Genomic DNA, 26691 nt, shown 5'->3' with positions numbered 1-26691 from the left:
GCTGCTAGTCTCCCAAACAACAACTACATGAACAACGCCTTCAGAAATTCCTTTTTTTATCAGGTAAACTTAGAGCTGTTGTCTGTGAGAGTATAATTTGAGATTTTCTTTATGTCTTTCAGCACCAGTGCAATTGTTTAATTGCATCTGTGTCCAAATTTGAAACAGCTCCGTAATAGTTGTGAAATAGTACTCGCTCAATTGAGACCATCAAATCCCAGGATTTGCCACTCCCACTGAAGTCCATTTGGAGAACACTTTGTACAATTCCAATATTCCACTTGCCTTTGTGACTGTGTGTACTCTGTGCTGAAACAGTGCTGTCATGAGAGCATATGGTGCACACATGTTGTTCTGCTTGGACTGTGGTCTGTGATAGTGTTGTCTCTTGATACCTGTGGGTAAATAAATATCTGTAGTACAGATCCATAATAAGTATGTCTGATTAGTGTATTTGTTGACATATAGTTGGATGACTTGTCCATAACCTCCATCTTAACTGATTCTCTCAGCTGTTATGACTGTGTTGTGAGGTACCATCACAGATGGTCAGTATTATCATAATCTGTTAAACACCATTAACATCAGAAAAGTACTGAGTTTTTGAAGGTTGTGTTAAACACAGATGTCTGTTAAATGTAGAAGGAGGTGTGAACTAGATACAGTGGATAAGATTTTGATTTGTGGGTATGAGAACTGTGATACTATCTGTGGTGGAAAGTAAAGGGAAAGCATGTTCTCTTACTCCTACATTCCTCTGATAGCTATAGTCAGTGGTTACTCTGCAAATTAGTATTTTATATACAATAAAAACTGTATCATCAGCTTATAAAATACAACAGAAAAATTTCAATGCAAGAAAAAACTACTCAAAAGCATGCTAAATTCTTAAAATTTGCTACAACCTGGACCAAATTCAACGTTAAAATTCTGTCAGTAATGATAATTCAACATTATAACACATACTTATTTACTTTTACTTAATTAACATTTTGAGTGCAGGACTTTTATTTGTAATGGAGTATTTTTCATTTGTTGTTTTGCTCCTGTGGGGAATCAGCATACTTCCTCCCTCACTGAATACTGTCATCCATGCATTCATTGATTCATAATTGTAAGTGATACTTTCTGTGACAATATTGGCATGAGAAATGATGAAGACTTAAGTCCTCTGCCCAAACTTTCTCTGAATCTGAACATCAAAACTAACTAGCTCAGACAACACCACAACTGCAGCTTACTGTGTACACCTGCTGTTTACATTTTTTGGAGCCCTCACTAATGCTGAAGGGGCAAATCAGTGAACAGGCCTCAGAGTATAAAGGCTTTATGGGACATCCTCTCCAGCCCTGCTGATCTGTGGACAGAAAAGATTCCATCTCTGCTCACCCCCCACTGTTCACAGGGGAGAAAGGTCAGACTAAAACACCCTTCAAATCAGTAAATAACCAGCATCTCCACTACTTTCAGGTCTCTTGCATGAGCTCAGGGTTATAAAACCTGTTCTAGGGTAGGGTCACACTGTTTCAGATTCCTCCTACAGTACAGAGAGATCCACACTTTGTGAAAGAGGAAACCAGCTGCAGACTGTGGGCAACCATTTCATGCAATGGCCAGACAAATACATGCATTTAATTAAGAGTTTGCAATATTAGAAGTGTATTCCTATTTCATATCTACTGCTTATGTCAAACAGCACATAGATAGGCTTAATGCGCACAAACAACAAACAACTCCAGCTTCCACCGAGAATGTAACTGCATTATCTCTGAAGTAGGCATTTTCTGCAATCTAAGATGCATGTGAATGACTGCTCTGTTGATAGGAGGCAGAGGAGATGCTCTTTGTCCGTCGCCAGCGGCTCCACTCAGTGGGAGGCTTCTCTCTGCTGCTGCTCCACTGTCTGTCCCATGTCAAAATTAAAGACATGACCTCAGATTCCAGTCCTGCCTTCCAGAGGCTTTTCTTTAAGGTACAAACAAGCACTCAAAGGGTGAATGATTTATTAATGGTGTGAGAAAATATTGAAGCAGGAGTATGTTTTGATTTCAAATTTAGGGTCAAATAAAGCTGAACTTTGAAATTCCAGATGCTTGTTTTATGGGTTTACCACTACCAGGAAGACTTTCACCAGTATGACATTAATTCAAATGTTGTTTTGTTTAATGTTATATCACAGGTACTGCAGGCATGCCTGGGGGAGCTGTTTCAGGCCAGACTGGGCACCCCCCACTCTGGACAAGAAGCCAATTTGTGTGTGTGGTTTCAAGACCAAGGGGCCCCTTCAGGAGAGCCACAGGGGACTCTGTCAGACTCTCATGCTGCCTCCTTGCTTCACAGACTTCATAAACCAAGCAGAGGGCTGCTGTCTGAAGATGTAAGAGCAGATATATTTCCACTATGATCGTTTGCTGTGGCATGGCATCATATGTTAGCTGTTATTCTAACTTCTCTCAGATTCTTTAACTAGAAGCATGTTTGTTCAATATTATATTTGTCTGTTAATATCGTGCAAGACCGGTGGGAAAAACGGTGAGCCAGAGAATAACCAGAGCCACCTTGCGTGTCTCTTGTTGTGTGTCTGTTTGTGATTATGGGAGCAGGAAGTTGAGGAACTAAAGAGAAAGCACAAAGAAACGTCTCTCCTCTCCCATCTTGAGGAACTTTTGAGAGAGAAGAGTGCTGAAGCCACAGAGAAGGGGGAGAGACCGGACACATGTAAAGACCATCATTGCTGATGAAAATCCTGAGTTTTTCATAATATTCTATCAGTTGTGTTTAACAGAAAGGCAATGATAGCTAAACACTGACTGAACAATCAGAAATCTACGCCTAAGGCTATTTACCACCAACTTCAAAACATATTTTTCAACCTGCAAAATGTCCCAGTTTCAACCTGTTTAATGTTCTGCTCAGACCAACATTTTAAAAGCGTAGTTTGTTGAGTTGACTCATATATTTTTGCATCATGTGTCGAGCAATTCCTTTCATTTAAATAGGATATAAGTAAATGTAACTGTGAGACAAAAATACCTATAAATAGTATTTTTCTGATAATTTTAGGTCATGTGTCTACAACGTCGGTCACTTTTTATTTGTTTAGTCAATGAAAAGTATTTTAACTACTTCAGTTTGCTGCCCTTCATTTAGTCAATGGCTCGTTTAATTCCAGAAAGAGGTTTTTGACACTGCTGGTAAAGTAATCTCGCTTGTTTGTTTAGTGTGAGAGCTGTAAACTTTTTTTCTTCACCAGTGAACTTCATTTCTGACATTTCTGTAGCTCTTGTAATCACTGATCACAAAAAAGTCATATTGCTGTGTTTGTTATTTTTATTTTATTTTTTTTGCAATAAAACAATTATTCCACTGTAGACCAGCAACAACTCTCTCCTTATACAAATCTTTTAACACCATAAGCATTACAATGGCATTCCTGGGGTCTTTTTGGGTGTAACTCATTACAAGAGGTACACAGAAAAACATATGTGTACAATCTGTGTGCGTGTGCACATACAGACATCTGTGGTCCTATGTGTGGGGGGAGGGAAAGTCCATAGTAACAAAAGCTTGGCTGAAAAAAAAATGGTGCCCTCAATGCTGCTGTTCACATCTGAGTGGCTTTGAGAGCGATGAAAATGATGAGGAAAATTATTCCACAGACAAGCCCGATGACATTTAGGATCTTGGCTGTCCTTGATGCATCGTCAGCTATGGCTGATTGTCCAACAACATTTGCATTTTGTGCCTTTAAAAAAAATGATCAAAATTAGTTTTCAAATTCAGATGAACTTTTAGAATGTTTTAAAAAACTAAAAAATGTTTGTATAGATTTTGATTTTAGGCCATCACGTTAGAATACAAGATAATTAAAAAAAAGTTTGATAATTAGGAAAAGTTACCTACCCTACAGGAGCAAACAATAGCAGCAATTCCTAGAGGCAGACAACAGCATAAAGTGTTGAAAATGGACCATCCTAGGTAGGTTGGAGCAGCAGAACGGGTCTGACCTCCTTCCATAGTTGGTCTCTGTCTCACTTTAAGTAGATGGGAGTTATGTGTTGTTGGCCAGTGTCTGGATCCAATGGCTGGTGGGGGTTGCAAACCACACTTTTTTATCCTTTATGGGTGTGGTTTAAGGGGTGTTGTATAAACTATGTGAGAAACCAGTGGAGAGAAAAAAAAGACACTATGCCCATACTGAAAGCAAGTGAATTCGGGGCGTCTCTTGTGACTTGGACTTTACAGCGTAGAGTTAGTATAAACAGTTGAGACTTTAAGATGGAGGTAGAAACCCCTCAGATTAGCCATTTGCAACTTTAAAAGTCAACCCGGATAAGGAAAGCCACAAGTTCCCTCAAGTTCCCTAAAGTTCCCTCAAGTTATTCCTGAGATATTGTATTCACAAGAATGGAATGGATATGAGGTAAGTGCGGCTGTGACCTTTGACCTTCGACCACCAAAAACTAATTAGTTTATCCTTGAGTCCAAGTGAATGTTTGTACCAAATTTGAAGAAATTCCCCCAGGTTATTCCTGAGATATCACGTTCACAAGAATGGGATGGATGGCCAACCAACAACATAACACCCTCAGCCATGGCTGTCACTGCATGGAGGCATAAGAATAACTGCACCTCTACTGCCTGAAATATATTGCATCAGTCTCCAGTTATAGCACCATTCAGCCATAACATTAAGCATCTTCCGCAGATATTTTTCATGCTCTGCAAGTAAGATCATCATCTCATCATCAACATGCATTCTTGTTAGTTAACAACAGTGCAGTTTTAATTGTAAGCGGGTAATTGGGTCATTCATTAAGCCTGGTTTGTCATCAGTTATTATGCCACTTGTTTGCTCCTGGCAAATATATATCAGATCAAAAGAGAAATAATGAATGCAGTGATTATCATTAGTAGTCCTATAATGTAATGACTAATAATATTACTGAAGCAGTTCTTTTCTGTGCAAATAAAATAGCATTTTTCAATTTAGCAACTGAGATCTAACTTTTCTTTGCTTTGAATTTAAAACAATATTATCCATATCTAATATCGCCATAGTTATTAATTACTCAGCAACACAATACCATGATCAGTGTTAATTAAGTTCATTCTTTTCCTCAACTGAAAGAGCAGATCTCTTACTGCTATCGAAATAGATTCACAAGACTCTCAACAACAATCAAGAATTATCTGACAGATAAGCTGTCTTGTAAAATTACTATTTGATTGCATTAGTGAGTGAGGACAGTGACTGTGCACCTGGTTAGTGGCAGTGAAACCTTCATCACATCAACATTTATCACCACTCAGTTGTTGTGCTCATAAATCAGATGTGCAAGGTAATATCCGAACCTGGCTTCAGCAGTAATATGCTTACATTCAGGGAGCTGAGGTAGGGACACTGACTGACCTAAGACAGTCATGGTCATTCACTGTGTTCAAGGTCTTGCTTTAATGCATTTGATTCGAAGGAGTGCTCCTAGTTTTTCCTATTTTACACTTTGCTGTCTGACTCCAGTACTTTAGGAACAACCTTTAAGCCAGTTATACATAAAAGATAAAGTAGAAGTGTGTTTATATACTATCCCACATTGTAATTCTGAATGTTTTTGATTTACTTCAGATTTTTTAATGCTGTGCATTCATTCCATTTCTAGTTTTTATTGCCATTAATTCTTGTTTTTATGTGCATTTGTGTTATATTCCATTTTTCCCCCTGGTAAAACAATTTCCCACAGAAATAGCAACTTAACTATCATTATTGATTGTTCTAATGATATGTTTGTTTATGGATTATAGTGTTTTTTGCCAATTTCTTTTATATATTTCAAGCCTGTTCTTTCTCTTTAAGTCAAATTCAGAAGAGGAAGAGAGGGATTGACTGCATCAGGCTGCATCCATCAATTTATGCTGGATTTTGTGCAATTTTGTTTTGGCGTATTATAAAACCTAATAGGCTTATAAAGATAGGACACTGTGTCCAATATATGTCATTTAAACTGTTTACTATATTGGTATAAAAAGTTTTAGAACAGTATGGCCTGACTTGAAGCACTTTTTTTAGCTTGCGGTGCAGTCTTGAAGTGGGATTCATCTTTTGAGATAACCTCAGAAGTAAGACTGGAGCCATGAGCAGATTCATTGTGCAAAGGCAGATAAAGAGAAGAGCATTTAATCAATGACAGCATTGTGCTGCCAGTATCTGTCATCCTCTAAGACACGACACTATGGCATTCACAGCAGTTGGAGTCTGGCCGCAGAAAATCCTCTGCCTGTAAGCAGACCAAAATAACTCCATACATTCTGCAATGATCCATTCCATACATACAGCAGTGAAGCAGTTTATTCTTTTCCAACAGCTGCCATACAATGAAGTCTGGTATGTACGTCTGGTAATTACTCTGACACACAATACATAAACAGCTGCTGGACTTTGAAATTCTACAGGCTAGCTTTATTTTGAAAGCAATTCTCTGCAAATCGACAACTTGCATTATTTTTCTGCATGTGTCTGATTTGATGTTTGAATTCTCATCATACTCCTCATGATCATTAAGACATTCCTTTCTGTTTAGGCGTCTGGCTGTGACCCCTCTTGACCTCTGAGGTCCTCTGAAGTTCTGGAAAACTTTACAGCGTGCTATTTAAAGACTGGTGACTGCTGCAGCAGCAGAAAGCCTGTCACTGTGGAATGTGTGAGATATAGGCATAGTAGTCTTTAAATGAACCAATTAACAAACATTCAAACTGATGATGTAATAAATGTTACTACAACTTAACATTTCAACAACAAGATCAAAGTGAATGGTGAGTGAGGATGCTCAGTGCTGTGTCCCTGGAATGTTTTTATTTTCGTTTGCTTTGTGGAAGTGAGGATAAACAGCCTCACTGTCTGTAGCTGTTGTTGACTGGGATGTAGCTGTGGCTCTGGAAGGATGAGGTCAAAACTCCCATTCCTTTTTGGAGCACTTCATAAAGCCCAATTGTGCAAAAGTGATGTTGCTCAATTTTATTTCCCCGCTGTGTGGTGGTGAGAGCTCCTATTTTTCCCCACCAGAAATAACTTGGTACAATGTCTGTCCTTATCCAAAATACTGCATCAGAAAATTACATCCCGTCACATAATCTGAATGACAGTACAAGTCTCAGTCATTCGAATTATGTAGTATGTAGCAAATGTCCCAGACAAATACTTAGAGTTTTGGATTGAAAAGAGAGGTTAAAAAGGCAAGTTGTAATTTTGTGGCATAGTTTCACTTTAAGATGAAAAAAATCTCACTTTTTAATCTTAACTCGATTACTTGGCTGATGTTACCTGTTATGCCAAACATGCTATCCCAGCTATGTCAGAGAACTAAAGCTATTTTTCAACATCTTCACAATTAGACTTTCATACACATCCCCTGATGGCTTTGAAGTGGCCCAGATAAGCACAAACAGCTGAAAGGCATATTTGGGACGCTCATGTCACATCACGAAAACCTTTTAAAATTGGGTGACAGCCAACAGTTTCTGACAATTTCCATTGACTGAAGGGTGAAATTACCACTTTTACATGCAAGAAAGCCTGTAGCTGTCTTAGACAGACCCAATTGTTATGTTACTGCTGATTACTACATATGTAATAAAATGCATCAGTGTAATGGTTTTTACACACTCGTATTGCACAAATTAACAAAAGAGCTTAATTTTAAACAGTTGGAATTGATTAAAAATTATATATATATACATATATATATATATATATATATATATATATATACACACACACACACACAACTACAACTACACAATTAATTGTATATATATATTTTTTAATTGTATGAAATTGACCCTTCCTTTCTGTTACTTCTACTACTACTTATTTTGCTATTATTAATTAATTCATTAAGGGCACAGTTTGAAGAAATAGAATTACTGTAGGAAGTTACTGCACCTATTTTTTGGCAGAGGATTCAATTAAAAAAAAAAAAAGCCTGCTAAGCTGATGAGGCTTATCAGAGCCTGTGCTCCCTTTTTCCTCTGTTCATATATAGCTGTATTAAAGTCTTAGTTTAACCACTATATAAACATAAAGTTTTTATGTAAATAAGCTAAGACTTACTCCTTCCTAAAGTTATGGCAACATTGAATGTTTATTTGTTATTTAATAAGAATCAGGAGTTTTTTGCCTATGCATAGTTGTGTCTCTTTATATATCTTAAACCACAGGGAGGCAGTGTTGATCTGTTGCTGAGAAAAAGTAAGGAGGGAGTTCAAGATGTAGGGCGCTTTCTTATCAAGAGGGACACTAAAAGCAGGTTTGTTGAAGTTTTAAGATCTACAGCACATGATCTTTGGCCTTTCTGCACAGATTTCATAGCACATACAACAGTAGGGATGCACAGAGTACATGTGCAGGAACAGGAGTCCCGTGAAGCACTACAGTCTAATGGAGAAAAAAAAAATGACAGCCACAAAATGATATATGTTGATTAATGAAAATAAATAAATAAAATAAATAAAAACATCCAAATCCTGAGTGAGCAGTGCTGCCATCAAGTGCTTTCATGAAGATCACAATTATACACATAATAAACACAATGCACTTACAACAGTGTGATAAATAATTAAAAACTAATAGTATTTTGATGACAGCAATACATCGTATTTAAGTTTTAAAGCAGCATTTGTAATAAAGGAAGATGAGAATACAGATACAGGTGTTGATGGTGTTTCTTAAAAATAGTTTTTGTTTAAAATAAGTTTCGTTAGTCCTCTTTCTGCGTGTGCAACTCCGGTGTAGTTAAAAAAACAACTCCGTCGACTTCAGCCATTCTTTCATTATTATCTTCTACTGTCGCACAACGACAACCGTATGCACCCTCAGCTTTAGTACAGGGGTTTACGATCGGCCCCGAAAGCATCAGGTCACTATGGTAACGGGACGCTGAGACCTCTGAGGGTAGATTCGTCGTTAGCCAAAACAAAGTAGAGCTACCTAGCTTATTAAATAATCAAAGCAGGCTTGAACGGGCAAAAGCATGATGGAGAAACTTGAAAACGTCGAGAGCTTTTTGAAGAAAGTTGACAAGATAAGTGAGTAATATAGCTGTGAACTTTATAAGCAGGCTAGCGCTGGCTAAACAGGCAGATGAAGGATCGTTTGTATTAACGTAACTCTAAATTGTTAACGTTAGTGAAATGATCGACTTGATATTAGAGTCAGACAAATCAGGTGTTGTTTCACCATGAGGGAATAAAGAAACAGCTACTGTCTGCTTTAAATTATTGCTGTGGTTAAGACAATGAATTGTGAAATGTGCCTTCTAGCCATTGAGTAGGCTAAGAGCTATTTTGTTGTACATGATGTCCGCTTGCATGAAATTGTTGGACGTTTTAACATTAATTGCCTGGTAACAATTTGTATATTGTAACATATGCGCCATATGTAAATACGTTATAATGCACAAATATGTATGAGGAGCTGCAATGAATGGTCACTGGTCGATAAATATTATAAACAGTATTGTTATTATTTTGACAGTCGATTAATCGCTCCAGTCATTTTTCAAACATTTTGCTGGTCCCAGCTTCTTAAATGTAAAGATTTTATTCTTTTCTTCGTCATACATGATAATGAACTGATTATCTTAGGGTTTTGGACTGCAGGTGAGACAAAAAAAGGCATTTAAAGACATCACCTTGGAATGTGGTAGATTATGAATGGCTATTTGGCTATTTTTTCTAGAATAAATAATTGATTGATTAATCTCCAAAATAACTGGCAGGTAGTTGATAACAGTGGTTAGTTGCAGCCCTATTACGACAAAATAAACAAAGTTGTCGGAAAAAGTATATGAATTGTACATTCTACAGCATATGTTATTATTAGGCTGTAATCAGTAAAATAAATCACTAACCCTTTTTAGGTGAGCTAGTGAAGGATCTGAACTCTTCTCATGTCGAAGTACAGCAAAAAGCAATGGAGGAAGCGGATTGCTACATTGCTGCCTTGGATGAACCCTGCAGGACAAAAGTCAACAAGACTACAATCAACACAAATCCACCACTCCAGCCTTCCTTTGTAAAGACATGCACACAAAGTCATCTGCATACAGTTGCACGTCTCCTGTTCCTCAGTCTGTCTCAGTCTTTCTCACTGTTTGCACCTCTTTCTTTCCACCTCTTTCTCTCTCACTCTCTTGCTGTCTCTGTCTCTCAAGCACATAAACATACTTTGTCCCTTCTTGTCCAAGGTGATGCACAGTAAGTAGTGACTGGGGAGGGACTTCTTAACATTCTTCTAATCATTTTTTCCCTGTTTTACAGAGTTCACACAATGAAAGTCCAGGTAAGAACCAACAAAATAAATCTCTCGGTGGTTGGGCTCACTGCATGACTCTGTGTATTTTTTAAAACAGTGGCCTGCTTGAAGAAACTCAGCTGTAAAAGATGCAGTCTGTTTCACTTGGATTTTAGCTGGTGTGAATATCAACAGCCTTGACTATATACCGTGTCCTGGCTCACGTCAGTAAAAACTCGAATTACACACACTTGAATAATCCACAAGTAGAATGTATAGCTGATTCTGTTAAGGGTAAATAGGTTTATTTGTAGAATACCATTCCTGTGCTACATAGATTAGTGTAGACATGCAGTTTGTAATAACATGTGGGTCTATTTTTATGGTGCCACACTGAGGTTTACTGCAGACGTGACATTCAGGTTTTTTAATCAACAGCGCCTGTTTGGCAGGTTGGTGACTCACCACATGCTATAGTAGGAAGAGAGATGCGGTTAAAGATGTACCCTTGACATTAAAGTGGGCTGACCCTGTTTTGCAATATCTGCCACTTGGCTGCTCAGACAAGCTCAAACGCCCTCTCATTTTGTGCTATTTTTTTGTCGGTTTAGTTGGCAGAGTTTTGACAAAGAGTGTGAAGTGAACTCGTCACACCCTTATCAAACTGCCAGTATGTCATGGTGAGGAGTGCACTGCAATGGATTAGAGGATATAACTGATTGGATGTGACTGATATGTTTTTGTTGGTTTGTTTGTCTAGAGTCCTCTTATCAATACATACTGGATAGTATTTAAATTAATCTCCAACTGATATTTGTTACATAATTGAGCAATAACTGTTTTGGGAGAACATTTTAGCATTGACAATAACACACAGAAGATACCCTGTGGGGCTCTCCATAGTCACCAACAGTGACTTCAAAAACTTGAAGTACTTTAAAAACTACATTTTTAACTTTTTGATTGGATTGGTAAATGTGTGATTGGTATGAATGCTACCTAACGACAAATACCTTCACAATTCCCTTCTTTTCTGTTCAAGCACTCATGCTGAAGAGCTTTTGTGCTTTATTTTTTAATAGAGACTTTCATGAAGATTATGGAGAGAGATGCAGAAGACAGGAGAATAAAGCGTATTGCTAAAGAAAAAAAGGCAACAGGTAAGTGATTCTCTGCTCCTTAAAAATGCTGTTGGAACTGAATAGTTTGGCTGTAATTTATACTCTGCTGGGCCAGCAACATGTCCTTTTAAATGTACTGTTTGTGTCACTGCAGCATTCAAAGACAAGGGAAATGAAGCTTATGCTCAAGAAGACTATGAAACTGCAGTGAGGTATTACAGTGATGGCTTGGCTGAACTACGGGACATGCAGCCACTGTACACCAACCGAGCACAAGTGAGTATCTGCAACCTATGTTTTTCATCTCTTAAATGTTTTACGCTGAAAACACAAATTGTGTTTTGTTGGAAAAGTTTATTTTCAATTTAATACAAATCAGTTGATGTCAGTATTTAAGAATTACGGCAAAATCATTCTTTTTTCCTCAGAGGCAATCAAAGCTGCTTTTGTGGGTGTGCTTATCACTGTGACATAATGAAGAAATGTTTAGTTCCACAGAGCTGTGAGGGCAACCTGCAGGTTGAGCCACCTGTAGATTTTAATTTCAGTATGATTTTGGCAACCTGCAGTCAAGTTATTTGTACAATCAATATGTTCCCTTCCAAAGACCCAGCATCTTCAAAGTGTACTCTGTGGTATATTAATGACCAAACAATGCTACGCTACTAATTACATTCCTGACTTTGTGAGGCCAGATTTATTGCTTTCTCTATTTTTGATGCCCAGTTAACAGTTACTATGCAATGTTTAAATCTACTTAGGCCTACATCAAGCTGGGAAGGTACAGCGAGGCCATCAGTGATTGTGAATGGGCCCTGAAGGTAAGGCCTGGCTGGGAACTTGGGTCAGTCAGTTGCTGCCTCATTTGTCATAACGTCATACGAAGCACTGGTCTTTACCTGGGAGCTCAGAGGAGACTGTAATGTATGTGTGGTAGGAAAATGGGTTGGATGGTTTAACAGTGGGCTCTGCTTCGTCCTGTACTACACTCAAAAAACCAGTAATAAGTTCAGGATGAAGGTCACCAGCACAATGTTTAGAGTCTTCTCTTCTCTTAAGAGAAGACTGTAAACATTGTGTTGTGAAGAGGACATTCAAGTGCATAAAAATGAATAGTGTTTGACTTTATCCTAATTTTGTAATTTCTTTGTGCTAGGTTGTCTTTAGGTTATTCAAAAACGCACTAAACGCAGGTTTACAATGCAAAAGTCTTGATGCATGTTTTGGATGATAAATATACTCTATAATGTGCTCAAATGAATATCGATAATTTTACTGTAGTACCAAGCTTTCTACAGTGTAGTATACTTGTATCATTGAGATTGAATGCTTCTTTCTTACTATGTTTGTGCTATCAATACAGAAACATTAAGTCACCATTATGTAGATGTGCTGCTGATGAAGTGCTTTAACTAATACACCATGATGATCATTTTCTCTCTATTAGTGTAATGAGAGGTGCACAAAGGCTTATGTTCACATGGGAAAAGCATATCTGGAACTGAAGAAATATAATGAGGCAAGTATAATTGTCTCTTATCATATCTAATGGTACATTTTTACACAATGCTCTTGTATACAAATAACTACACTTGGCATCTCATCTAACTATAGCACAGACATGGCTACATTATGAAAGTTGTATGGCTGCAATAGGGAACAAAGTTAGTAAGAATTCTGAAGGAAATATAAGCATGTTGCATATATGCAGTCCTAGTCTCACAACAGTCCTCTGTAAAATCAGGTTTTATTTATTTCAGTTCATTTCAGTTCATTGAAAAATAAGTTTATATTTACCATAGTTTTATCTGGTAAAATTTTAAAAACTATTGAAATAGTTTTCTATATACCACACTGTTGTGCTGAGATACTGTAGGCTGCTGGAGTGGTGAGGACCATACTGATTTCTATGGGTCTAGAAGAGACCAGTGAAGCACATCACCTGTGACAAACCAAATTTTTCTCTTTTTCAGTCCAGAGACTGCTTTGAAAAGATACTGGAGATTGAACCTGCGAGGGTGAAAATGGTAAAAGGTAAAGGTTTTTCAGGGAACAGGTTGGAAAAACTCTGATGTATTTAAGTATTCATGTAAATATTTCATTCATTTCATTATTACTGCATGAAATCATTTATGCAGTACATTACTGAGAGTGGTCTTGCCATATATGCCCCAGATTTAAGTTAGCCCAGTCGATAAAGACATCTTGTTTTATTCCCTGTATAATTATGTTTAGCACTATAGTTCTTTTTTGTTGTTTACAAATACCTTTGAAAATGATTGATCCATCTAAAAACTCTAAGAAGGCCTTCTCTACATGTTGAGCTAAATATTTGGTTTGTCACAGGCAGAATCTAACCTTCCTTTACTCTGTGGTTATAATACATATGTGCAGTATTGTGCAGTCTCTTTGCTATTGTCATATGTAAGCTATTAATATAGGTGGTATAGCATTACATTTATAAGACATAGCTACTTATAATATAGAATACAGACCTACTTCTGTCTGAGCACATGTTTGTGGCTATAGGTGGGTGGGGTGGTCATCTCAGGCTGGCTGTTACACTGTAAGAGACTTTCAAGTTCATGTTTTTCTGTGACTGTGCAACTACGCTTACTGCTACAGAATAACTTTCTGTCAGATCAGTCTGCTTTTTCTTCTTTTATCTCCTTTGTTTCCTCCGTACAGAATACCTGACCCGGGTAGATTTGGAAGAGGAGAGAGAGCATCAGGAAAGGAATGCGAGGAAAGAGTTTGACAATGGAGAGGGGAAGGCTACAGCAGTGCCCCGGCTGCTAGAGAAGCTGTCAAGGCCTGGCCAGATGCCCCTCTTCTACTGTGGAGGATTGGAGATTCTCTTACAAGCAGTTACTGACTGTGAGTGTTCCTCTGGGAGAGGCTTTGCACAGTTATCTTTCTCCTCTAATCTCCTTGTGCCCACTCTTTCCTCAATAACCTGCTTCACTGCTCCACCTATTACATAGTTTTTATGACTAAAATTATTTCAAAAGATCAGCCTTCAGTTAGATTAAGAAGACCTGAAGGAGAAAAAGAGAGTTAATGCAATACTTGGTTCTCACAGCAAACATCTTAGGACATGACATCTATGACAATAAAACGGGAGACATCACTGATTTCGCTTTATGCTCCATTTGCTTGTCATAGTGAGCAAATTTGGAATATAGACTACAAAAGACCAAAACAAAACCTTAGAGTTGCCTGGTGATAAACTGTGCAAAGGACAGGCACTATTACACTATGTGACACTATAAAATGACAAAGAAACAGCTGCATCAAACAGCTGTCTACTACTTGGCAATGCCTGGCGACGAGTGAAGCTTCCAGTGGCATACCTGCACTCAACCCTGTCAGATTTAGAGTGGGTAGCTAGTGAATGGTGGTACCTGTCCTGCCTTTGTAGATTTATGACAGCCTAGCCAAAAGTCCTCTAGATGGACAAGAGCACTGGAACATGCCAGGGATTATCAATGCTTATATATATTTCATGCCAAGAGTGAGCTGCTGTCAAGAGACCCAGAATTCCTAGCAACATCCCTGATCAAGAAAAAAAGAGCTTATACGAAAAAAGGCATTTGGCTTTAGGTTCGGCACACTGCTTGTTGCTCAAGGTTTCAGGTGAATTGAACCAAACAGAAAAAAGAATTGTGATCTTGTGCTGTCAAAGTGGGAGATTTGTAAGGCAGGAGATATTTCACCGCTTGCACCCATCTGATAATGGGGGCATCGGGTTGAAAAGAATCTGATACTTGTTTACCAGGTCCTCTACCGCATGAAAAGAGGCCATTGTAGACAGGCAGCAGTTGCTGTCCTGCTCTGTCAGCTGTTGATATTTTTGTGAATGTTTTTGACCCAACAAATGACTTTGAGACTCCACACCTCTAATACAACTCCTTTTTAGCTATTGCTTTAAGGCAGAAATTTAGCTTTTTGTAAAACAGCTTAACAGTACAATTAATCAAGGTCAATGGGCCTCTCAGGAGTATTTATTTTGTTATATTCAGCTAGTCTCACATAGTGAGATCCCCACAGCACTCTGTCAGTACTGAAGAATGTTTATTTTAGCTAAGGAAGAAACTGTAACAAAGTATTTCTGACATGCTTTATCCCTTTGCCCCCCTCATGCAGGCAATGTAAAACTTCATATATTTTGACCACACAGCAAAGGCTGATGGGAGTGATGGAGCTTGTTGCTCAGAAAACCACAACCTATAAAAAACTTACATCATGTTGCCATGCTAACTCCATTTTTGTTTTGACTTGTATCACTATTTGTAATACACCATATTTTTTGTACTGCCTGTCCTCTGCAGATAGGCAAACATTTCTACTCAAATTGCTCTTTTTTCTTCATTTAGATGAATAAAAGTGTACTGTCAAATGATATAATGCCTGTCTCACAGTGCCATTCAACTGAAAAGGGCAAAACTTACATAACTCACAACTGAAAAGATCTCAGCAGGGCTGACATTACAAGCTTTCACCCCTAAGAGTACTCCCTCACTGCTCTGCTCTACTTTCTGTACACTCCAACTCATTATTAGTGGAAAATAGACCATTTCTCACTGTACCTTACTCTCTCAACATATTTTATTTATTCTTTTCTCTCATGCCCTTGACTGTAAACCAGTGAACAAGGCAAGCTAAACTAAAAGAGAGTTGTTGTACTGCTATAAAACCTTGAGGCTACCTGGTAATGATAGTTTTCTGTCTTATACTATCTACTGTTCTCTTCTAACAGGTACAGGCCAAACCCTTTTCAGACTCAACAATGGCTTTACTATCATCAGCAGCAATGACACGGTGAGGAGGTAAGGAGACCAGAGGGAGAGGTAGCTGTCAGCCCTCAGAGGAGCTTTGATAGATGGACCCAGAGACAGGGGCATACAGAGACAATGATGGCCTAAACTAGAGAGATCATTCTCCACCACCACCCCCCTCACTCTCTCTCTAGTTGCTTGTGTGACAGCCCAAAGAGGAAAAGACGATCACACTGGAGATTGAGATGAGCACTGAAACGAGCAAAGGCTCTGTGTTTTGTCCCAGAAAGAGGGGGTGTTTTGTACAAGATACAAATTATGACTCCCTCGTGTCAGATCACTAAGGCTATTATTAACTTGTCTCATACGTTCCACGTTGTCCATTGTTAGCACTGTCATTATTCAAGTTAGAACACAGTGTCTGGGACGTAGAGAGTGCAAAGAAATTGCAGTCTGAGCTTGATGAAAATAGCCAATAAGGATACTGTTGTGAGCCAGAAAAACCAACTGAAGTCTGTGTGGGCCATGTAGCAAAGAAGGCGAGTGCCACTGTTGCCTGTCCTGATCACAATCTGAAGGGGTACTCTGAGTGTATGTGCTCTTGCAACTGCTATAGAAAGTCTAAATTCTTGTCAGGAGTCAAGAGTTAAAGAAAAAGTGGGAAAAGGTCTAGAGTGTTTAAAGCAAAAAAAGTCTTAGTGCTCCATGGTATTACAAAAAGTGCTGTTGAGATGGCTAATTTATCATTCTTACAAACATAACAGATATTAGGACAAGAAATCAGGCTATAACCTTCAGCCAACAAATAGTGGCACTTACAAGCTTCTTCACAACAGAGACACCAGTGACATGTCAATGCAAACACCTTGGGAAAACAGATGATTTCTCAGGTGACATGTGACTGATGGCAAAGTCACCTGCTCCAAATGGGCTGCCAAAGTGCTTTAACATGTCCAACTGTAGTATCAGTGCCTTTACACCTGTATGCTCCCAAAAAAGTTTTTACATACATATTGCCTTTAATTTCATTATATAGCTGAACTAAAATAAACCTATTAATTCACTAGATTTTGACAGGAAAGTGCTTTAAAAACTTGCTTGCTGTCTGTATATTATTTAAATTAAGTAAATATTATCAGCATTTCTTATGTGTTACATTATGTTTTTGTGGTTTTAATGTGTTTCCATACTTATGGTTGTGTTGAAATATACTTTGTCAGGCATCCTTTGTGTAAATAAAAATTTCACTATGTGACAGTAATATTTTTAATTTGTATTGTGTCAATTGGAGGATGGAGTTAAGAGTTTATTGTCTCCACAGTTGCCTATTGCAGAAAACAAAGGATCCTGACAGCCAGGAGTTATGTGTGGCTATTCTGAAATTATGGACGGTTATTTGTTGTGGAAATGGTATGTAGATCTCTGTATTACACTTTCTTTTCAGTCTGTGTAACGATTGGCTCTCATTGATTCAGCAGAAATAGAAGAAAAGATTGAATAATTGAAATACTAATATAATCCTCTATTTTGGCATTGTGTGATTACTGCACAGCTCGTCAGTGTGATACCTAAGCCTTCACTTCTGTCATGCCTTAATTTGTCTTTGGATCACATAAGCTACGTGGGCTTCAGCCCATCAGCTATTTGTTTACACAACCTTTCACAATGTGTGTGTGTGTGTTAATACCATATAAACAACAAAGCATTATCTTCATTATAGCAACCTAATGCTCATGTAATTTTGTTTACAGCGTAAGTTATTGTTTCATGGGAACATAAAAGGGTACTGTGTCTTGTGAACTCATTCTTTGTGCATGCCCTGGATTTCTTTTGCTTTCAGATGAAAACCAGAAGATGTTGATGACATGCCCAATCACCAGGCAGGCCGTTGTTCATATGGTAACATCAGAACATGCTGCAGTGCAGAAAAGAATGCCTGGCATTACTATGTTTGTACTCACAGATGCCACATGGCAGACGTTTGGCCATTGACAGCCTGGATGTGCACATGTAAGACATTTCTTTATTTTGCCATCCAGTGCAACTGGAGAGAGCAGTAACATAGCTGTAAAAATGCCTTTCTGCTCCTTTAAACCAAGTACCATTGCAGGAACAGAATTATATCTTATTATCTTTATGTATGATCATATCTGAGATGGAACTGATTGGATGTTTTAGAAAATTAGGAAGAATGAGTAATTTTGCACCATTTTTGGCATCATTAATTTAATGGTCCAAAGGTGGACACCACCGTTAACTAGATACAATATATATATAAAATATTCATTAAGAACGTAGAATGGCTGATTCACTTTTTCCTTCCATTTCTCTCTCTTTCTTTATCTGACTTTACTCTTAATCTGGATTTAAAGGTTAGTGAAGAACCTCATGACGTGCATCTCAAAGACAGCGCAGCAGCAGGAGAACACAGCAGTCAACATTCTGGAGAACTTTGCAGCAGAAAACAAGTATTACTGATATACAGCCAAACAAAAACCATTACTCTGCTCACACCATAAAAATTATTAGTTTTATCTCTGGATGAGGAAATACATATTTTCAGATACTCTGCAGTCTATTATCCTCCTATACTGTAATATCCATTTATATTAAAAGCACTTTAAAATCTATCCACGTGAAGAGAGGTTGCCTGAGAAATAGGAAATGTGGCATCTTTAATAAATCAGCATGTGCTATCCAAGTGTTAATGTCACTCAAAGGCAAAAGGCCATTCTAAACCTGCTCCCCACTCTGGCGCCTCATAAAAACAGACATGAAAGGACATCTCAGGCTCTCTAACACAGCAGGAAATAAGTCGAGGTGTCAAGCGGTGAAATGTGGAGATCAATTCTCCCTGTCTATAGCTCAAAGAGAGTTACACAACAAAAACGTGTATATCCTACTGAAGTTGTCTCTTCATTGTAGGAGCTCAACTGGGTCAATGTTGGGCTTTCATTTCAGTGAAAATTAATACATGACTGATCCAAATTGACTCCTGTAATTGATTGTAATTAATTGTAATTGATTCTTGTAAAACATTTACAGCAGGTACACAAATTTGCATGCATTTGTGTATTTAACACTATGTACATGTCATAGAACACATTTAACTATTGTGTATGAGTTTAGACTGTGATGTGTAGAACACAGCAAATCAATCCCTTTATCACGAGTGGATGAGTGAGAGACTTAAGAGACATGACAATCAATACTATTTAATCGGTGAATTAAATTGCTATATGAATATTTCAATATGAAGTATTTTGTTTACTTTAGTGTGTAAAGGCCATATGGGTCTACGGTGGTGTTTGATGCACTAGGCACTTATTGGTTCACCTTAAAAAGACACCTCTCAGTTTTTGTGGTCCCGTTCAAAAATTTTCTTTGGAGGTTGTACCTCCTCAGTCGACAGAGTTGCTGAATCGTTTAATTTTGTCTATGAAGAATTTAAACTAAAGATTAAGCTCAACTTCATTCACTACCTCTCCAAAGCTTTTATGCTCATTGTGATACAACAGTGTGCAGAATGTTGTGTATGAGCTACTTCTGTTTAATAAGACCATTAACCCCTGTGAATATCATTACACATGCACTACTATAAATAGTATATCTGTCTGACATATACAATCAAAATGTTTTAATGTTTCCTTACAGATTCTGCTTTCAGTTAAGGAATGTGTTAACAGACGCTGTCATTGTGCCATTTACAACAATACTGGTAAGATATGTAAATATTTGTACACAGTGTGTGTGTGTGTGTGTCTAGGCAATCTTACACACCTGTTTCTCATTTTTCAGAGCAATATCAGCAAGTCCAATCATCATGTCCTTCCATCACTGATATCGGCCATTGGCTGTCTGGTTCAAGATGATGTCATCCGTCACAAATTAGCTCATGATCCAGGATGTTGGAGAGCCTTTCTGGTTGCCATTGTTAGTACTATTACAGTCTCTGCAGTGAAAAAAAGAAAAGTGCTGATTAATTATTCATTCAGTTATTCACTGGATTTCAGATGCTACAAGTAGGTGTTAGTGTTATTTAAACTCACTTTATACAATTTATTCAGTGCTGAATGTGTTGGCTTTCATTGCAGAAGCAGTGCAGTGAATACGGATACAAAGAGACCCTTTACCCCATGCTTGGGCTGATCATCAACCTTTCAACTATCACATCTCCAGTCATCCAGGTAAGACAGGTGACACCTGCCTGGATTTATTATGAGTGCTCTTGTGTGTGTGTGAAAATTGTGACTGAAAATGCACTTCTTGCTACTGAAAATCAGTAGGTTAGAATATATTGTCAAATATAAAAAAGCAAATGTACAGTGGACCCAGAGGGAGCAGCTGTGTGAACCATGATGTGTGATGTCACATATTCAGAGGTGACATGAATGTGAAAATTGGCTCAACCACTTTTCTGTCCCTGCCTTTTCGTAGGAGCATGCTGTTTCACTCTGTGGCTGCTGTCTGGGCCTGCTGAGGGATAGTGACGGAGGAGTCATAAACGTGAGTGAACCTTTTTTTTTAGCACTACACTATAGTATAGAAAAAAGAGTCATACAGTGGGACTTATACACCCTGACACATCACATATGTAGTTGCTTTATTGTGTCATAACTCCGGATAGGCTTTCATATTTGGATATATTACTGTGTTGAACCAGAGGAGGTTTGAAATAAATTACTTGTTTCATTTACAGTTGTGGAGGATGCTTACTGAAAACTTTTTCTTGTTTGTTTGCCAAACTTGTGTACATCCTTTAAAGCAAAAGCCATTTGTTCAGGTAACCAGACGAAAATAAAAGACATTAGTCTTGAGTAATGGGCCTTTTCCAGGGCTTGTGAGCTCACTGGCAGTGTGCCCCAAAAGGAGGTAACAGCAATCCATGATGTTCGGAGGATGCTGTATATGTGTCATTACAGCTGATTAAAACTCCAGCTCCAGGTGCTGTTGTCTGTGCTAATGGCTGTTAGAGCAGTTTCACACTACCTATGCAATGACCTCTGAGTCCCACACTTCCACCCAGCTGCCTCTTTTCTCTGTTTTAGTGTTTACTCGTTGCCTGGCTGGCACTTTTTCTTCCTTGTCACCTGATGTCAACATCGTTTTTGTAAATCCTCTACTTTTGTCTTTTCTTTTCTTGCCTTGACTTTTCTTACTTTCCTTTCTCTTAAATGCATCATAATAAGTACACCAAAGTCCTAAGGCCCCAGCCCATAGTATTTTTTTTTTATTTTTTAGATTTGAGGCTGCCTTAATCAGTATTTGGAATCAGGAGGCACAGGAACCCCACAGACACACAGCCCTCAAAACCCTGATAGTATTATTGCCTTTAAAACTATGCAAGGAAAGGTTTAATCGAAAGCAACTGGACTTAGTTATAGTCTAGAAGACGTTTCACCTCTCATCCAAGAGGCTTCATCAGTTCGTGTTCGCAGCTGGGTTTGGGCTGCGCTATGGGTTCACCAACATAGTTATTCCATATGTGTCCGGGTTATCTGAAAAACTCAGGAGGATCTTCAACACAGTATCCCTGTGTATTTCAAACCCGGCAACTTTCGATTAAACCTTTCCTTGGATAACTATGACCTGGATGAATGAGAATATTCACAGAACTTTAAAACTATGACTAACATTTTAAATAACCATTTCATTTTTAAATATAGCAGACAGTGAGCAGTGTGTCTCTTGCTGCCTGACAAACAGTCCTGTATTCATTGCTTAAAATATCTGGGTCTTTAGCTGCTAGATGTTCAGTTTTCTTCACCAGCTAGTCACTAACTTTGTGTGTCTGCCATTTGGTGCTGGGTCGGTGTCATACAGTGGGTTAATCAGAGCCCATTTTGTGAAAACAGCTGCTTGCTGCTTCTAGGAACACAGCTGATGAGAGCAGTGACACTCAACTGAAAGCTGTATTGGTTAAAATTGAAGTTTATCTGACCTATAGATGCAAGACTTCATGATAAATTATTCACTCAAATGAGTCATTTGTGCCTTCATTTACAACTAATTCTCTCAAATTACTAATTTGCACTCTAACTAACTCATTTCATTCCCTCTATTTAGTAAGTCATACACACAAATTTATGTGTCCTCAAGTGACTAAATTACCTCAAATTACTTTATGTAATGATGTGTAGTTCAAAAGATTCAGCCTCCAATCCAGAAGAAAAAGCATGTATGACCTTTCTCTAAATCTTATGCATTTGCATGCTTCTATTCTTGTATTTGTTCTTCTCAACTTGCTGTCCTTGAAAGGGTCACTACAGTTTTATGTTCCCTCAAACATGTCTTCGCACAACTCTCTCACCATCTTTCCAATGCACTTTCTGTGCTTGCTGCAGACACACGCCATAACACTGACTGATTAATGCTGTGAAAAAAAACCCAAACATTTTCTACTGTTTTCTTGTTCTCCACCTGTTTCCTACCAGACTCTCTCATTCTCTTTTTCTCCAATAGCAGCTGTTTTTCTCTCTTTCTCTCTGGTAACTTTCTTCCTCCCATAGCTGTTGTCTATTGATCTTGTGCTATCCTGCCTATTTCTGTGCTGTGTTCCCATCTATCTTTCTTCCTGTACTTAACTCCGTCTTGTATTTTCTCTTTCTCTAATGCCAACATTCTTCTTTGTCCTCCAGAGAGCCACAGGTGTGTTGAGCACTGTCCTCCCTCAGTCGCCCGAGGCTGTTCAGCATGTTACTCAGGGGGCTGTGGTTCAGACCATGTGCCGTTTGCTGAAGGTACATCCTGTACATTCCACAGCTTCTGTGAAGACACATATTTAAATGTATCTCACTTGTTAAATGATGTTTTATTTCCCAGCCATCTTAAAATGGATTCATTATTCTGTTTCTGATTTCTCAAACATCCTATATGAGAGAAAACTGGTTTCTGTAATTGCAGATGGAGATCAGAGGCACTTGATTTCCCCAGCTAGATTTCTACTGGAGAATGTTGATTTCTTGGCCATGTATATAGATTAACCACAGTTCAGCCTGTGCATATGTGCATGACAATGACTTCAGACTGGGAAAGTAACAGCTGAGGGGGGGATGGAAGAAGAGATCATTACACATAGCAGTGCATCCTCATAAAGCAACTCCATCCAAAGTCTAAAGCTAAACCAACATAAAGTAGCCTCTAGAAGTCTAAATAAGTTTGTCTCCAAAGTTGAACATTTGACTTGACTTTGTTAAAGACAGATTTGCACATTAAGGAATAGCTGTGTTCTGTGTGTCTGCTGTGATACACACAGAAAGTCAGGATTGAGACATCATTGTGTATCACTAGTACAATTATATTAAGAAAACCCTGGTTGCAGAACCAGACTTTTGACCTGCTGCATGTACATGTGATGTTAGAGTGACCAATTATTGTATCAGGTGGTTGTGTGGTGGCATTCATGTGCTGACATGACAGTCCAGATATCTAAAACGTGCATCCCCAGCATTGCATTCACATACAGTTTAAGTGATCGCTGATCACCAGCATTCACAAGCTGCATCTTAACAAAAAGATAATCAAAAAACAAAAACAACGTAAAAAGGAAACAATACTTTTCTCATGTTTCTGAATGTGGTCAGTACTTTAAGTAGCTGTGCATTTATTCTTCATAAATGTACTAATTCCACTATAAGTCAGCTTTTCTTCATACTTTATGTGACCTCCAAGTGTAAAGTTTACAAACATATGTTCTACTTTTTTAATGTCATTGTTATTTTTATGCCTGTCTACCCAGGGAACTGGGCAGATTGCCACTAAGTATGCTGTTAAGACTCTGACAGTGTGCACTGCTGCCAGTCACTTGGCACGGGAGGAGCTGGTGAAGTGTGATAAAAGTGAGAAATGATTGACATTTTAGCATTACTTTTACAAACTCCTTCATTAGTCCATGAATAATATTTGAGGGTTGACCTAATATGCAAATCAAGTTGTGTGTATGTGTCTTTATTGATATGCATGAGTGTGAGTGGAGTGTACAACATACCTGTATTTCATATCATTGCATGTACTTTAGTCAATATATTTAACAGCACAATTTTCTTCCTATTTCCTATTAATTTATTGTTCAACACAGAATTGTCTATTCTACGTCATTTGCTGGGTTCCAGCTGTGATGAGATGGTGTCAGGCAATGCAGCCCTTTGCTTGGCCCACTGCCTTGAGTTGGAGGGAACTGCCAGCAACCTGCTGGGGACTGATATTGTGCTACTGCTGTTGCGCCACGCTGCAGGGGATTCAAAGAAGACAGCTGTGCAGCAAAATGCAGCAATTGCTTTGGGGAGGCTGTGTCGATCTGAGCCCAGGTGCCCTCTCACCCCACTCTGTAAACCACATGCTGTTGATTACATTGTAGAGACTAGCCTGAAGGAGCATTAACAGACTTGACGAAATGACATACTGACAATGAGCTAATGTGATGTTATGGCTCTGGATGAGGAAGACAAATTTCTGACTTTTAAAACTCTAACATTATTATATATACCACAGAACTGACTACTGCAGAATCATTCTGTGCAAGTAATGACTGGCTACTGTTCTAATGCACTTTCCTCATATTTACAGTTGGTTTGCTGCTGAATCATGATAGATAGACTGATCGACTTTCAGCAGACTAAAACATGTCTCTGTTTTCAGAAGGAAAAAGTAAAAGAGAGTGAGAGAGAGTTTTGACTTCATAAAATAAAATAGTGATACTGATAAAAATGGAGACAATCAGCAGATCCTCAAATATGAGTCAAGTCAAGCCAATGTTATTTATATAGAACCGATTCACAAAAAAAGTTACCTCAAGGCTTTTTTTGTATAGAGTAGGTCTAGACTGTACTCTTTATATTATTATATTTACAGAAAGACAAGCTGGAATTTTGTGGATTTTTGCTTAAACATTATTAAAACAAATTATTGGTGATCAGAATAGTTGCGGATTAATTTTCTGTTGCTCAGCTTATCATAAAACTGATTAACTGTTTCAGCTTAGTTTCAAGAGAATGAATATTCAAACATTTATTTGGCAATTTTGCAGGACTGTAAAATCACATTTGTGCAAACTCTACTAAAGATCTTGTGAAAAATACTACTACATTTACACTAAGTTTACAGTATCTTCCCCTATCTTTAGTCTGTTAGCTCCCCTTTTCGTTCTTGTTTGGAAAGGGTTTATTTTGTGCTGCTGAGTAAATGTATGTGTAGACACAATTTATTTCTACATTCCAAATTGAGTTATATAAAACACGATCACATGCTAACTCAACAGTGATGTTTTGCTGCTGTAGGCCGTCTTCCATATTTTGTGCTGTAGTACCTCTGCGATTATGTGAGTGTAACTGTTGTGTTGCAGTATCCTTAATAATGAAAGATGGCAGCAACAAACACATCTCTTTGTTCCTAGTAAGACTTTTACTCCAGGCTATCGAGCTCTGCTATGGCTGTGCTGACAATGAGTTGATCTTTGTTTTCCAAAGTCACAAATTCACACAAACGAGGTTTCGATTGATTGCTAACCCAATGAACACATTGTCACTGTGTTTTTATTTTGTTTTCATTTCCAGACATATGAACAAACTTCGAGAACTACACGGCCTTGAGATCCTGCACTCCTGTATGAAGCTCATCACATGAACTTGTGATGATATTTTTTAGTGGTGTCATGGTTATCATCAGTCTTATTCTCTTCTATATTCTCTTTTTGGTTTAGACACCTACTCACCTATTGAGGAAAACATTCACTAGAAAAACATCATCATTCCTTGTCATCATATACTTTATTTTTACTCTATCATTAATTTCATTATCATTTGATTTCTAGCTTAAAAAAATCTTTTCTTCCTAAGCCTTCCTCAAGAATAATTAAATGTTTATTTAATTTGAATATGATTCTGCTTCCAGTTGCTTAATCTACATAAACAAGGTCATAAACATTAGCAATGTTCTTGACTGCCCTTGTTTTTCATGCCCATGTAAATTTATATGGTTAATTACCATGAATACACTCAGATGGAGGTAGGTGGAAGTGCAGTCAAGTTTTGCCATCTTAATGTGTCTGTTCTTTATTAAAATATTACTAATGTGTCATGAATCCAAGTATTTGTCCTGAATCCTTGAGAAAAATTACTTAATATGAACAAATATCAAATAAGTGTCCACTCATACAAACTGTAATTGCTTTTCATAGAAGTAGAAAACTAGCACTTAACCATTCTCTTGGTTACCATGACGAGGTGTGTTAAATACAAATTATGCAGAATACTGCTTCGTTAGCTAGTGTTATCAACAGTCTTATCAGCCACATATATCCATATGTGACCATAATAACAAGTTCTAATAAACAGTGTGTCAGGGGGGTCATTTTATCTTGTGATGGCCTTTGATATTTCTCCTGTGTTTTGGTTCTTATATGTGTGGTTTTTCATCGGTGTTTGGATTCTCTGGATGGCAGAAGTGAACGGACAAATCATTTATCTGCATATTTTTGAAATATGAATTTACTTTTAAACTCTCAGAA

At 38.0% G+C, this 26691-nt stretch overlaps 2 protein-coding genes and 1 long non-coding RNA gene across 3 annotated transcripts in view; 2 read left to right on the top strand and 1 right to left on the bottom strand.

Annotated features, from left to right (window-relative positions):
- The first annotated feature begins 1835 nt into the window (after window positions 1-1835).
- On the top strand, window positions 1836-3602 carry si:dkey-103g5.4 (uncharacterized). The gene is made up of 3 exons (XM_018681277.2): window positions 1836-1972; window positions 2180-2377; window positions 2604-3602. Exons 1-3 carry the CDS (start codon window positions 1838-1840, stop codon window positions 2736-2738), a joined length of 468 nt encoding a protein of 155 aa, XP_018536793.2. The 5' UTR covers window positions 1836-1837; the 3' UTR covers window positions 2739-3602.
- A 5260-nt stretch (window positions 3603-8862) lies between these two features.
- Window positions 8863-26265, top strand: ttc12 (tetratricopeptide repeat domain 12). Its single transcript, XM_018681266.2, is given in 22 exon segments — window positions 8863-9081; window positions 9915-10069; window positions 10315-10336; window positions 11371-11448; window positions 11564-11685; window positions 12171-12230; window positions 12857-12928; window positions 13383-13443; window positions 14098-14286; window positions 16169-16238; window positions 17509-17597; window positions 18028-18113; window positions 18115-18197; window positions 18560-18655; window positions 19842-19905; window positions 19986-20120; window positions 20282-20374; window positions 20625-20693; window positions 22826-22927; window positions 23926-24025; window positions 24265-24493; window positions 25739-26265. Coding segments are annotated over 22 exon segments (2100 nt in total). The 5' UTR covers window positions 8863-9026; the 3' UTR covers window positions 25809-26265.
- Window positions 20054-26691, bottom strand: part of LOC108886409 (uncharacterized) — a 37059-nt gene continuing 30421 nt past the window's right edge. Inside the window, exon 3 of the long non-coding RNA XR_007808947.1 lies at window positions 20054-20139. This is a non-coding gene — a long non-coding RNA (uncharacterized LOC108886409). The remainder of the gene's footprint in view (window positions 20140-26691) is intronic.

The sequence above is a fragment of the Lates calcarifer genome, linkage group LG21 (genome assembly GCF_001640805.2).
Source record: "Lates calcarifer isolate ASB-BC8 linkage group LG21, TLL_Latcal_v3, whole genome shotgun sequence".
NCBI classification, from domain to species: Eukaryota; Metazoa; Chordata; class Actinopteri; family Centropomidae; genus Lates; species Lates calcarifer.
This window is presented reverse-complemented; position numbering and strand designations above follow the sequence as displayed.